Raw genomic sequence first — 13,979 nt, 5'->3', positions numbered from 1 at the left:
AAGCATCCATATATCTATCCACATAGAAAAAGATCTTCTTCATCTTTTTTTTTTTTTTTTTTTTTGCTCACGTGAGCTGACACATATATAGGTCAGAGGGTCATACTACTAAAGAAAGCAACATACTGATAGAAACCAGTAAGCACCATGCAAACCTTTCAAGGCAAATATTTTTTCAAATGAGACAAGTTTTTTTTCTTTTGTATGAATGAATGTATAGCAGGACTGAAGAACACTAAATACTAGAGTTCAAAATCTAAACAGCATATCAGACTTAATTTGTACAATATAATACATACCTCAAACTGGATTAAGTATTACTTTCCATATTTTAATTAATTCAATAGTCTTTTTTTCTGTATCCTTTTCTAAATGTAAGTCATCAATTAATCTCGATTTCATTGTCCTCTTCCCTGAATCTGGAGAAGGGATGTCCAGTTCCCATTTCCAGGTTAGTCTTATCAAGTCCAGTGAGTGGGGGGCTGCTCCCAGTGCGAGACCTCTCCATCCCTCCTGACATTCCTCCTACAGCAGGAATGCCACCACCACTTAGACTAATGGGAACGGATGGAATGCCTCCGTTCTGAATGACAGAGATCTCATTGTTTTTCATTGCTAGTCCATTGGTAATGGCTACGGCATACTGATTCCAAAAGCCTGGGTCTACGTTGACTGCTCGTGCTGCAAGATCCTTCTGAAACATTTCACTGAATTTTATGGCATCTCCCCCTAGAAGAGCCATTGGATTGTCCACTGAGAGCCGTCTTCCCCGCCGGGCTGGGGCATTGTTCCACATGTGGGTTCCCATGTGGACCTGAAATGAGAATGCTAGATTAGTTTATATGCATCACAAACAAACAATATATATAAAATCTATTTATATGCATTTTGTAATATTATTCTGCTTTATGAATGTATATCAAATACATATAACTTAGAAAACTGACTTTAGCTAATTTAATCTCATTTGAAGTTAGTATTTGTTTTTATTTGATTGTTAAAATCTGTTAAAAGATCTGTTGCTAAAGATCTGTTTAAAATAATAATAAAATAGGACATAGTATCCCCAATTATGACTTTATGAACAGTGAGTTTAAAGCCAGCTAAAGCTACTTAATACTTAATACAGTTGTTATAAACTTGAGCAATAGGCAGCATTACAAATTTAGTATGGTGTTGTCAGAGAATGGTTACAATGACACATGCAAAGTTTCATGTCAAGTCACCTTTATTTCTATAGTGCTTTATACAATACAGATTTTGTAGAAGCAGCTTCACAGAGATAAACAGGAAAATGCAAAATAAATCATGAAACAACAGTGTCATCATCCAGCTTAATTCAGTTCAAGTTTTGGTGTCATCCAAAGGAATTAGTCAATGCAGTGATATTGATAAATTACTAAAAGTTATGTGTCTTTTAGACCCCATCTAAGCAAGCCAAAGGCGATAGTGACAAGGAGCCCACACTTCATCAGGTAAAAAAAAAAAAAAAAAAAAAAAAAAAACATACCAGATTTTCTCTGACCTCAGTAAACTAAAAAAGCCTGATATTACTCAAGGTGCATTAGGAAAGAAGGTGTTGTCATACACTATGTTAGACACTATGTCTTCTTTATCCATTCAATGATTTAATAACAGTTATTCAGTTAGTTTACTTGAAACTCTCTAAACCTCTCTTGGTTTAACAGATATCGCCGCTCTGACAACACTGCTGGAAAAACACAGAGCGGCCTTGTCTTTGGAATTTAAAGACACATTACATTAAATTCTCTCACTTGAAGCAAATGCGGACACAAGCGACATGCAAGCCCTAGAGTTGAAGTACGCGACTTTAGCTGACAAACTCAAAGCCAAGGTCATGAACCTTGAAGGAAGGAGCTACAGGAATAACATACGAATCTTTGGTATACCTGAGATGATTGAAGGTCCCCATCTGTCTACTTTCTTTTCAGAGCTTTTAGTGGACGTTTTTAAGTGCGGTTGGATTGTGTTTATCACACCCTTACAGCCAAACCGAACCTGGGGGTGAGGCCTAGATCTGTGATTATTCACTTCCACAAGTTCAAGACCAAGGACTTGGCATGATAATTTCTTATTCTACTGTTATGAATAGGGCTGGCTTAGATATGATACTAAGGGATCTACAGAGTTTAGATCGTCAGTATGCTACTGATTAAAATAACGACCTCTACGTATAAAGAGCGCCTTCGTCTGCAGACAAAATTTGACCTTTTGACTACAAGTAAGGCTGAAGCACAGTTGTTTAAATCTAGGCAACATTTTTTGAACTGGGGGGCAAGGCAGGTGAATTATTGGCCCATCAAGCAGAAGCGACAGCAGAATCAAGGCTGATTCCTTTGAAAAGGTCACCAAAGGGAGAGATTTTTAATGATTAATACAAAATTAACAGCATTTTCTTTTTTATTCAGATCTTTTATTTAGAGTTTTATTCAGATCTTAACACTTCAGAGCTTCCCATTTGCACTGACTGTGAGGAATGGCTCTCACAGTCAGTGATAGGATCAGTTTTCCTAATAATGGTAAAGCTATTGCTAAGACTCTTGGTGATCTAATTTTTGTTTCTGAAGTGGTTGACACTATCAAACTTTTGCAGAATGGCAAGTCACCAGGCCCTGACATTTTACCAATGAATTTTAGAAAACATTTTCTGCGTCTCTGGCAACCGCATTATAGAATATGTTTAATGAGGCTGTGGAATGTGGATTATAAAATTTTAATTACAATTTTGTTATTTTCTTTACAACATTTGTTGCCCCACATAATTTCAACTGACCAAACAGGTTTTATAATTGGAAGATATTATTTCTATAATACAAGGAAGCTCCTCAGTATTCTTAATATGCCTAGTTTAGATGTACCAAAAGTGGTCCTAGCTCTTGATGCAGAGTTGAATAGAGATATCTCTTTCACGTAATGGAAAGGTTTGGTTTTGATGGCTTTATTTCCTGGATCAAATTATTGTACGTATTTCCAAAGACCTCTGTGGTAAGTAATGGTGTGCTTTCACCTCCATTTTTGGTTCAGAGGGGCACTAGGCAGGGCTGCCCTCTGTCGCCTTTACTTTTTGCCATTGTCATTGAGCCCTTAGCTATTTTTTCACAGCCATCAGCTGGTGTACTTATGACAGCTACCAGAGGGCACTTTTCTGAATCATAAGAATTGGATCCTCCAGGGGGTAGCAAAGTTCAGTGGAGCTGTTGAATTGAAGTATTTAGGCATTTTTGTGACTAAATCTTTAACTGGAATGTATGCTTCTAATTTTGGTCTTTTACTTTACTCTTTCACCGCCAAACACATAATTTTCCATTATTTAAGACAACGCTACCCTGCCAAATCCAGAATTTTCCAGGTTTCACTGTTATACATTTGGGGGCGCTATTACACGTCTTCTGATTCCAGGATGTCCCGATCAAAAACACAGGTGAGGAAGGTGCATACAATAAAATATAACATACAACAAAATATTCTGGGGGCCATGAAATTTTGGTGAAAATGGTTAAAAATGCTGGCAGTGACTGTTAAAAAACTGTGAATCTGACATGGAATGCTGGGCTAACATCCTTATTTCCCTTACTGGATGTATAAGCCAAATAAAGATGATTGTTCTTCCCAGGTTTTTGTACCTATTTCAACACATTCCAATTTACCTCAAGAAAAAGGTTTTTATGGATCTGGAGACACTCTTTCTTTCTTTCTTTCTTTCTTTCTTTCTTTCTTTCTTTCTTTCTTTCTTTCTTTCTTTCTTTCTTTCTTTTTTACGGGGAAATAAGCAGAGTTAGAAAAGAAATTCTGCAGCTCCCTAAAATAAAAAAGAGGCTTTGCACTCCCAAATTTCTTGCACCATTATTGGGCTTGCAATATCCAGAACATTTTATATTGGAGGAATAATTTGAATTCTGAACTCCCTTGTCAGGCCTACGTGGAACAATCCTGTCTCTGCTCTCTGTTATTTGCTCTTAGCTACCATTACCTGCCAACATCATTTTAAATTTAATATTATCACTGCTTTGCATCGGTTGTCTACCAGATTTCCAATTTTCAAAAATCAGTGTTTCTCACCGTCTAATTTGGACAAGGCTTTCCGCATATGGTTTAATAAGAGCATAAAGACCATAGATGTTCTCTATTAAAGTGGAATTTTCTCATCCTTTTAATAATCTTTTCAAGAGATTTAACCTACCTGAATTCCATTTATTTTGTTTCTATCAAGTCAGGCACTTTGTTCAAAAACTATTCCCTCATTTCACGAATCACCCTCCTGAATCCCCATTGGATGACTTCTTAAAGCTTGAACCACACTTGAAAACATTGTACTTCTTTTATTTATAAACGGATTCATATTAATCCAAGATTAGATGGGATTGGGAGAGGACTTGTATTTGAGTTATCTGATAAACACTGGGAACGTATTCTTCATCTCATTCATCATCAATATGTGCAAGACATAGCCGAATACAGTTTAAGATTTTACATAGGGTTTACTATATTAATGCTAAAATATATCCCTCTGTCAGTGATGCATGTAACCAGTATAAGCACTGGCACATATCTTTTTCATATGCTGTGGGAATACCAAAAATTATCTGATTACTTGACTAAAATATTTAAAACTGTAAAGGAGGCCTTTGACATACATCTAGATCCAAATTCACTTTTGGCCATTTTTAACATTTTCATCTAAAGGTCGATTCTGACCTTTCAGTGACGGTTCAAAATGTTCCAGCCTTTAGTACTTATTGAGAGGTCTCATTCTTTTAAAATGGAAACATGCCTCACCCCCTTCTTTTGATACATGGCTGAAAGAGGTGTTTATTTGCATTAAATTGGAAACAAAAATGGTTCTTTAAGGACCTTTGATAAACTGCGGTGCCCCTTTTTTTTTTTTAGATTTTTTAGATTATTTGTTGGATAACTCTCTAGACACTTAAACTGAGAAACATTCCTTTTTATTTATTTTAATTTAACATACTACTCTTGTAAATTTGTTTAAGATTCTCTCTAAGAAAATCCAATAAAAAAATTGAAATAAACCATTAAATATATTTAAATACCATTGTAGGTTACTGATACCTAATGTGTGCAAACAAGAAAGAAAGAAAGAAAGAAAGAAAGAAAGAAAGAAAGAAAGAAAGAAAGAAAGAAAGAAAGAAAGAATGAATGAATGAATGAATGAATGAATGAATACATACATACATACATACATACATAAATGCATTTCAAAATGTGTGTTAACAAACAATATACTGTAAAAACAGATGTCACATAGAGCAACATGTATACATTTTAGGGGAAAAAAACGCTATGCAAACATACTAGTTTGAAACTAATTTGAAACCGCTTTGGCAGCAGGGCAGATGCATGGGCATTATTTTTTTTGTTTTTATGTTTCATTTAAAAAAACAAACAAACAAACAAAACTTACCCGATTGAGACAGTGATACACAAAATAAAAATACTCTGATAAAAAACAGATACTGGAAAAAATATGCTTAAGTACAATAACAAAGTAAAATACTTTGTTACTGTTCACCACTGCAAACAACAAATATATTTATGTAATAGCATAAATATAAACTAATATACACACATAGACTAAATTTATTTTAACCATACCTTCAGATTTCCTTTTGTGGTAAAGGCTCTGCCACAGATGGAACAGCCAAATGGTTTTTCCCCTGTATGAGTGCGCTCATGAATCTGAAGAGCACTGGCTGATGAAAAATTCTTCCCACAAGAGGTGCAGTTATGTTGTTTGGGGGTCCGCCGAGGTGGAGGTGGTGCTAGCATTGGTGTAAGGTTGGGGCTTATTGTTGTCTGAGGGGTTGTGGTAGGTACCTGGGGGCCAACTGGCAAGTGGGGCCCCTCACAGATGGCTGGTAGTTTACTGTGTTCATTCTCCAATTGAATTGTGCTTGGTTCTGAGCTCATAATACTTGGAGTGTTTAAACCTAAAAAAAAAAAACCCAAACAAAAAAATAAATTTAAAAAGTAATAAATAATAATAATAAATTGACTTATATTTGTATTTAATGTATATACTAGCATTAACAATACAAGTACAAGAAAAAAAAAAGTTAAATAGCTATGTGTGTGTGTGTGTGTGTATGAATGTATAAATAAATAAAGATATATATATATATATATATATATCCATACACACACACACACACACACACACACACACACACACACACACACACACACACACACACACACACACACACACACACACATCTGTCTACAAATATACATGACTACCTCTGTCTTTTCCCAGGAACAGCAGACTGAAGTGATTCTCATCTTTGACAAATGACCTAGTGTGCTGTGCAGCAGTGAGATCTAATGCGCCTGTGTTTTCTGATCCAGGAGAAGGTATATCTGACTGTTCAGACTTTACTGTTGCATTCACTGAAGGGATATGCAAAGCATCATCCTTGCTGTTATTTGACTGAGTAGGGGATTTGGAGCGATGACTCTCAGACTGACTGTAAGTAGGAGACAGAGCCTGCAATGAGCCAGATGATTCAGACTGTGCCGGACTTTCAACACTGTGGTTCTCCAAATCTCCTACAGTGGAAGATGAGTCATTCTTAAACATGTCTTCATTTTCCCCATCAATTCCATTTGCATTTTCTAGAGGCTTCAGGGTGATTGAATTGGTTGTTCTAACTGAGTCAGTCAGCTTCATTTCATTCTCCAAAGCAACAATGTTAGATATAAAAGAGGTTGGGGGTGAAGTACTTGGAGACATCTCTGTGTATAAATGTTGCTTGTGTGGGTCCACATTCCCTTCTTTAAGACCTGTTTCATCCTCTATTGCCTGGTCCATCTCATCAATTAGCTCATCGTCATAGTTGCTCATGGTATCTAAGCTCTTTTCATCAAATGACAGATCTGTTTCCATGTCCTGAAAACTTTCAGGCTGGGGTGTATTAGGAATCTGTCCACCCATATGCATGCGGATGTGTTGCTGCAGAACTACTGCATTAGTAAACTTTTTCTGGCATATGGGACAAGAGTGCTGTACCCGGAGAGGGGGCTTTGATCTATGAACCCCAAAGTGTGTTTTCAAATTACCCTTAGTTGTAAAAGCACGACCACATATTTTACATTTAAAGGGTCTTTCTCCTGTATGGATGCGATAATGCATCTTCAGAGCACTCTGACAACTAAGAACACGGTGACAGATGACACACTGGTTGGGGTCTGTCATCTTTTTATCAATATTTTCCACCAACTGCTGCAGTTTTGAGGTCTCTGATGTTTGCATGGAGTCCAGGAGGCCACCAAAAGGAAACTTGGGCTTAAACTGACTGGAAACCTTTTGTAGGGATGAATGAGAGACAGAAGAGGGAGTGTTTGCTGAGTCTGTGATCTGTGTTCTGGTGCTAGTTGTAGAATTCACTTGAGGTATGGAAGTAGGCAATATGCTGGTTTCTCCAGGCTTAGTGATGGAGGTGGGTGGTAGATGAAAGGCTTCAGGTTTAAGAACTGGAGGTGTGTCACTCGCCACACTATGCTGTGGTGAACTGGAAATTTGTGCAATACTGGCCTCAGCAATGTAGTGATTAGGGGACATAGATGTACACTCACTTGATGGTGGTGATGGCCTTTGAGGTGACCTACTTAAAGGGGTAAAATTAGTTGAATCCCCATAGCTTCCTATAATACTGGGTACTGTTGGAGGAAGTTGCAGTGCTATTGATGTTGGGATTGTAGACAAGACAGGTTTGCTGTCCAGCCATGTGGTAACAGGTTTTTCTGGGGGCAATGACATCCCATATGGTATACCTGAGGTAGTTGGAACATTGTCCAGATACTCAGGCACTGGATAGGGGTTCATTTGGATGTGAGGATACTTTTCTTTGTGTCTTTGAAAATGAACCTTCAAGTTACCCTTTGTGGAGAAGCGGTTACCACAAATATTGCATTTGAAAGGCCTTTCACCAGTATGGGAACGAAGATGAATTTGCAGAGCACTGTCACTTCCAAACACCTTAGCACAAAATCTGCACTTGTGTTTGAAGAAGGGATCTTCTGAACTTGGTTTGGTGTCAAACACCGAGACATTTGGGGGCTTTCCTTTGCGATGCTTCATTAGGGCGGAAAGAGGATCAAGAGCATTTGTTGTGGCTGCAATACTGGCTAGAGGATTAGGGAAGATAACACTGCTGGATGAGCTGTGAGGTACAAGAGGAAGGCTGGATGGGGATGTTAGCAATCTTCCATGAGTCAGTGTTAGAGGACTAGGTGTGTTTTTTCGAAGTGAAATACCACAACTTATTTCACCTCCAGTTCCTGTGCTACTACTGGTGCAGCTACTGCTGCCAATTGATGCTGAGCATGGTGGCATTTGAGAAGGAACCACATTAGTGGTCGTTGGATATAAGGAATTAATTGTGATATTGTTTTTTATCCCAGAACTAGCCAGTTGGCCACCTGTCTGAGGAACACTGGCACAGGCTACCTCTAGAGCTGAAGATAATGAGGCTGAGACCTGTCCATTTAAGTTAGAGGTCCCCTTGATAGGAAGCTGCCCAGGGGGTGTAATGAAACCACGTAGATGAATCTGTCCAGGCATTGTGGGTACGTTGGTAGATGAGCTTACGTCTAAGGCAGAATTCATGCTGTGGTCTACTTGATGGTTGACAGTTGTCTGTGTGGAGGCCTGTTTGTTTATTAGCGCCACCTGGCTCCGAATCTGCTCTATCAATTGAAGCTGGTGAAGTTGTTGTTGCTGCAACGCCATGAGCTGGTCAAGGATCATAGGGATGGCCATAGTTGACATTTCACCAGCTAGTACTCCCCGGGCACCCTGAGAGAACTGAGCCACAGCCACACGGGTTCCATGCAGTGTTTCCAGTGTGACATTAGTGCTGGGTATAGTGTATCCTGCCCCAGAAGACTGCTTATGATCTTCAAGTTGAGGTAGGCTTATGTCTGGCTCTGCCAGTGTAACTTGATCTTCAGAACTGATAAGTTTCTCAGGAGACAGTTCCACTTCCATGGGCTCATGTTCTTTCTCCAGGACAGCACCCGGATCCAGCATCATCTCTGCTCTTTCAACACCTTCAGCGGGTATGTGGCTTTCCTCTACTGCATCCTCACTGTCTGCCGGCTCACTGCTGCAGCTGGGCATGGGTGATGGCTCTGGTAGGTAGTCCTGTGCTTGGTCTGAAGTCACTTCATTGTCACTGATAATTAACACAAGTGGATTCTTGGTACAGGTCTTTAGATGTTCACAGAAATCAGACCACTTAAAAAACTCAGCACAACACTTTTCACACACATGGGTCTCTTCACTCCCACTGCGGCTCTCATTTCCGCTGTCTGAATCATCCAATCTTTCACCTGAGACTGAGAAGAAGAAAATATAAATTATTATTATTATTATTATTATTATTATTATTATTTGCACTATCAAGTCAGTTTTACCCTTTCTCATGATTGTATTTATCTTAACCACCAGTTTTGATGATTCCACTCTTCTCTGTATAGCCAGCTAATAACTGTCTTTGTGCAATCTAATTTTTGGACTAACAGTTGTGGATATTGCCTTTTTTTCAATGCACATCACTGATATCCAATGTTTTCTATAAACCAAGTACAGATAAAGTTATCTGTACAAATCAGGTCTCACTTGGATTGACCACTAACATGAAACTTTAGATTTCATTAGTACTGTCAGATGTGTAATCTATGCTTTTGCAAAATCTATTCTTTGTAAACACTATGTTTTACATAATAGATGTCTCTTGACAAAGTACAAAGTAAAGCTGTTAAAGTTACTGCACGTTCGGTACAGTTACATGTATCCAAATGATTCATATCTAATAATTTCTGAAGTGTTTAAATTATACATTTGATTTAGATTTAAATCTGTACAAATAAATGTAATGCCAGATATTTTGTGCTTTTGTATGCATAACCTTCTTGATGCCAATTATCTTGTAACTGTGCGTTTGGGTTGGGTATGAATTTTGTTAATTATGTCACACAAAAAAACTCTGAATGAATAATTTATTAAGCAGTGTTAAACATATCTTGATAGTCAAGTTATTAGACCTTAAAGAATAATAAATTCTTTTCCTATATTTAATGTTTCCCAGGTCACTGAGTACACCATGTGAAAATATGCATTTGCACAGTCAAGGAACTGTTTATTATTATTAATATTATTGTAATGTAGACATGCTTGTTCAGTGATAAAAACAATATTTTTTGACTTAATTATGTAATTGTTAATGTGTTGGCTACATATCTGCAAACAGTGACAAAACCTTAGATCTTATTAAAGATATTTGGGTCTTTTTTGTGTTACAGGTGCAAAGCTTAGAAAACCTTTTTTTTCCATTTGACATTAACATTTACTCCTAGTTAAATGCTAAATAATATTCAGGAAATACTGAATTATAATCTATATTATTATCTATATGTAGTCACCAATGATAAGCTACTTCTACATATATTGTAGAAATGTACTATTTCTGTAAAAATGCTTTGCAACGATTTGTATTGTGAAAAGCGCTATACAAATAAACTTGAATTGAATTGAATATCAGTCTGTATTACTCATATAAAAATAAAGGAAACATAATTAGTATAGGAATGTGTCATCATTATCTATCTAAAGTTATATATTGTTTAATATTATTAAATATAATATTTCGTATTTCCTGAATATTATTTAGTATTTAAAAAAAGAAAATGTTAATATGTCAACTGAAAAAAAGCTTTGCACTTATAGCTCAAAAAAGAGCCAAATATCTTTCATAACATCTAAGGTTTTGTCACTATTTGCAGATATGTAGTCAAGACATTAACCATTACATAATTCTTGAGATGATTCGATACATTGAAAAGATCTAAATAACAAAATCAAAAATGTTTTATGATAACAAGTTAAAAATATTGTTTTTATCACTAAACAAGCATGTCTACATTACAAAAAAAAAAAAGTTCCTTGACTTAACAAGTGCACACATTTTCACGTGATGTACTCTGCGACCTAGGAAACATTAAAGATAGGAAAAGCAGTGTTCAAAAATACGCAGTGAATTTAAATGTAGTGATATGTATATATCAAATAGTAAATATAGGAGATAGTAAGATGAATATTAAATCAGAAGGGGAAAAAATCTTTACGTAAGCTTTTTGTTGTATGAAGTTGTAAACTGTGTTAGATAAACAGCATGACAATGAGCTTGAAAGAAGCTCTTTGGTTGTTTGGAGATGAAAGACAACAGTAAGATTATTACAATTAATACTTCATAAGACATATGTAAGCCGCTTTCCTCAGGTCAACAGAACATCTGTAGAAACTGCATTTAAAGCTTGACATCTATTGGCCACCCATGATGGTGCCATAAAGCCAAAGGTTAAGTGCATGCAGTATCAAAGCACTTTAAAGCAGCCCTCCTCAGGGACAAATAGAGTGTCAGGTCAGGACTGACTGGTGGTGGTAGTAGTAGGAGGGGGGGCAAATGATTGTTTCTTGTTGCCACACCATTGAGTTCCCACACAAAAGATTTTTTTTCTTCTCCAAAAGCCAGGCAAACAAAAGAGAATTAAAACGAGCATTTAAATACTTATGCAAAGAGGGACAGAGGATATGTCTAAATAAACACTGCACTCATTAAAAAAAGGACAAAGTTACTTAAACATTCTTACTGAAAAACATTCCACTGAGCGATAGTAAAATATGCCAATGGTGTACTGGACATTTAGACCTTAGTCAGACCAAATGGTTAAATTCTAACAGCATGACCGATCATGTCATTAGATTACAGTAATGGGGAAACAATCAATACTTCTGTTGCTCTTCATATGCAAACAAAATCCAGATCATACATTAACAGTACACTGCCAAAAAAATTGTCATTAAATCTTGTTCATTTTCTTTTGACTTACTGTGATTATTATACTGAGTATATGTATATGTTACAAGAATGGCAAATATGTACTTAAAGTATGTACTGATATATTTATGAGTTTATCTGGTTTACATGCATATTTACTCTATTGTTTATTCAATAATAATAATAATAAAAAAATATTTGTATTGCTGCTGTGCCTTGTTTACTGCTTCACACTTAGTCATGAGGTTAAGTCATGAGGTGCTTTAATTTTGTCATTCATTTTTAGTTTCATAGAGCAACGCCAAGTATGAAATACAGTGACTCCTAAAGAGTCAGAATATATAATAGAAAATAATGATATAATAATAACTTTAAACTTAATAATTATACATAATATAACAATACAATATTATAAACAAATAATTTAGTAATAAATATGATAAAGTAGTTGATGTTTATAAACTAGAAGAAATGTTTCAATAAGAATTTTCTGAGTGACTTAGAGATATGAGGAAGGTTTTTTCTTTTATGTGATTAACAGATTGATTGATTATCTATTATTATTATTATTATTATTATTATTATTATTATTATTATTATTATTATTATTATTATTAACTTTTTTCTTTGAGGATCTGTTTTTGTAGAAAATAGAAACATGTAGAAGCCCGAATTGTTTTAGTTCATGAGTGCAGTGTCAGAGAGTTTGTGCCATCGTCATTACACGTGTGAAACGGAAAACTTTCCTTCCTTTTTTCCTTTTTGGCAGTGATTTAGTGACGAGTTTAGTACAAATATCAAGTAAAACTTAATTTTTGCTTAAAACTAAGAAAAAATAAATAAACGTATAAAACGATGCTTAATTATTTTAAGCCGAAAATCAGCCCGTTTTTATTTAATGTCTTTGCAAAGAGTAACAAAACATGTTTTAGAATGCTTCTGCATAGTCACACAAACACACACACACACACGAGGAAAAATAAATAAATTAAGATAAATTAAGATTGTATTGGGCTTTGTGGGCGATTCTGTAAACTTGAAAAATAATCGCTGCATTGCGAATTTATTCTTATGCTTTGTTTAATATTAGCCTTGTTATTAGTTTGTTATTTCTGTTATTATTTATTTGTTAAATTACCTAAAATTTGAAGTTCCATATGAATTACAAAATCCATCGTTTGCTCTTTGTAATTTTAGTGTCATATTTAATAAAAAGTCTAAATATTTCCAGTCATTTAGGCTATTTCTAACGAGGAATACACTAATGCATATTTAAGTAATTTTTAACGTAATATTAACCATCCGCTTTGACTTAGATGTGTTCAAATTTAATGTCATAAAAATATTTCAATATTAAGTCGCACGTGTAGTAGCCTATACACGAAAAGCGAAAGAAAGAAAAAAAAAACAAACAATGCATACCATTTGTAGTAAACTGCAATAAAATGTTAAACTACATTAAATATAAGCTTACTACCTTTTACTACTACTACCTTAGAATGACAGAGTTAGCTATTTGATTTAATAAAGCACCACAGTGTAAAGGGATAGCAACAAACTCACACTCACCGTGATCAGGGAGCAGCTCCAGAAGTGAAGGGTCCTCGTCCGATCTCAGCTGCTGTGGTTTTGCTTGCTTCCGACGGGACATTCTTCTGCTGCGCGATCTTCCTCATTCATATACATCAGCAGAGATCCGCTGAAAAGTCTCAAAAAGTCAAAATAACGGAGGTAATCTGCTGTTATGTGGATGTATCATTATGACAGTGAATGATACTTTGGATTGGCAGAGCTCCAGTGGGCACACTAATATGGAAATGAGGGACGGACTCCGCAATTTACTACTTCACCTTCAAATATCACCATACACCCCAAATCACATCTAACGCCCAGAGACAAAGGGAATTGTTTTCTTTGCTCTGTATGGTTTTCCTCAGTAGTTCATTTTAGCATGATTTTACTCTGAACCTCAAACGGTATAAATGTATATTCCCAACAGTTAGTGAGAGGACAGTGAGTGATACGGTTTACTCCTGTTCAGAATAACTTTTCTGCTGGTTCGCAGGTTCCACTCTTCCATTCGTCGATAAGATGAACATA

At 35.9% G+C, this 13,979-nt stretch overlaps 1 protein-coding gene across 1 annotated transcript; it reads right to left on the bottom strand.

The window, feature by feature from the left end:
- Positions 1 to 339: 339 nt before the first annotated feature.
- On the bottom strand, positions 340 to 13,530 carry sall3a (spalt-like transcription factor 3a). Its single transcript, XM_073847537.1, has 4 exons — positions 13,449 to 13,530; positions 6,280 to 9,378; positions 5,635 to 5,969; positions 340 to 814 (listed from the first exon to the last, which is right to left on the bottom strand). The coding sequence occupies exons 1-4, from the start codon at positions 13,528 to 13,530 to the stop codon at positions 383 to 385; spliced, it is 3,948 nt and encodes a 1,315-aa protein (XP_073703638.1). The 3' UTR covers positions 340 to 382.
- Positions 13,531 to 13,979: the final 449 nt, after the last annotated feature.

This window comes from Garra rufa, chromosome 9, assembly GCF_049309525.1.
Source record: "Garra rufa chromosome 9, GarRuf1.0, whole genome shotgun sequence".
Classification (NCBI taxonomy): Eukaryota; Metazoa; Chordata; class Actinopteri; order Cypriniformes; family Cyprinidae; genus Garra; species Garra rufa.
Note: the sequence above shows the minus strand (reverse complement) of the source record. Positions and strands in the feature narration are given on the sequence as shown.

What these genes read in the sequence shown, in the direction of transcription:
- sall3a (XM_073847537.1), bottom strand. Translation starts at nt 13,530, where the DNA reads ATGTCCCGTCGGAAGCAAGCAAAACCACAGCAGCTGAGATCGGACGAG. An exon ending in GGAGCTGCTCCCTGATCACG is followed by an intron (nt 9,379 to 13,448) that starts GTGAGTGTGAGT and finishes TCTTCTTCTCAG; the next exon opens with TCTCAGGTGAAAGATTGGAT. An exon ending in CCACAAAAGGAAATCTGAAG is followed by an intron (nt 815 to 5,634) that starts GTATGGTTAAAA and finishes TTCTCATTTCAG; the next exon opens with GTCCACATGGGAACCCACAT.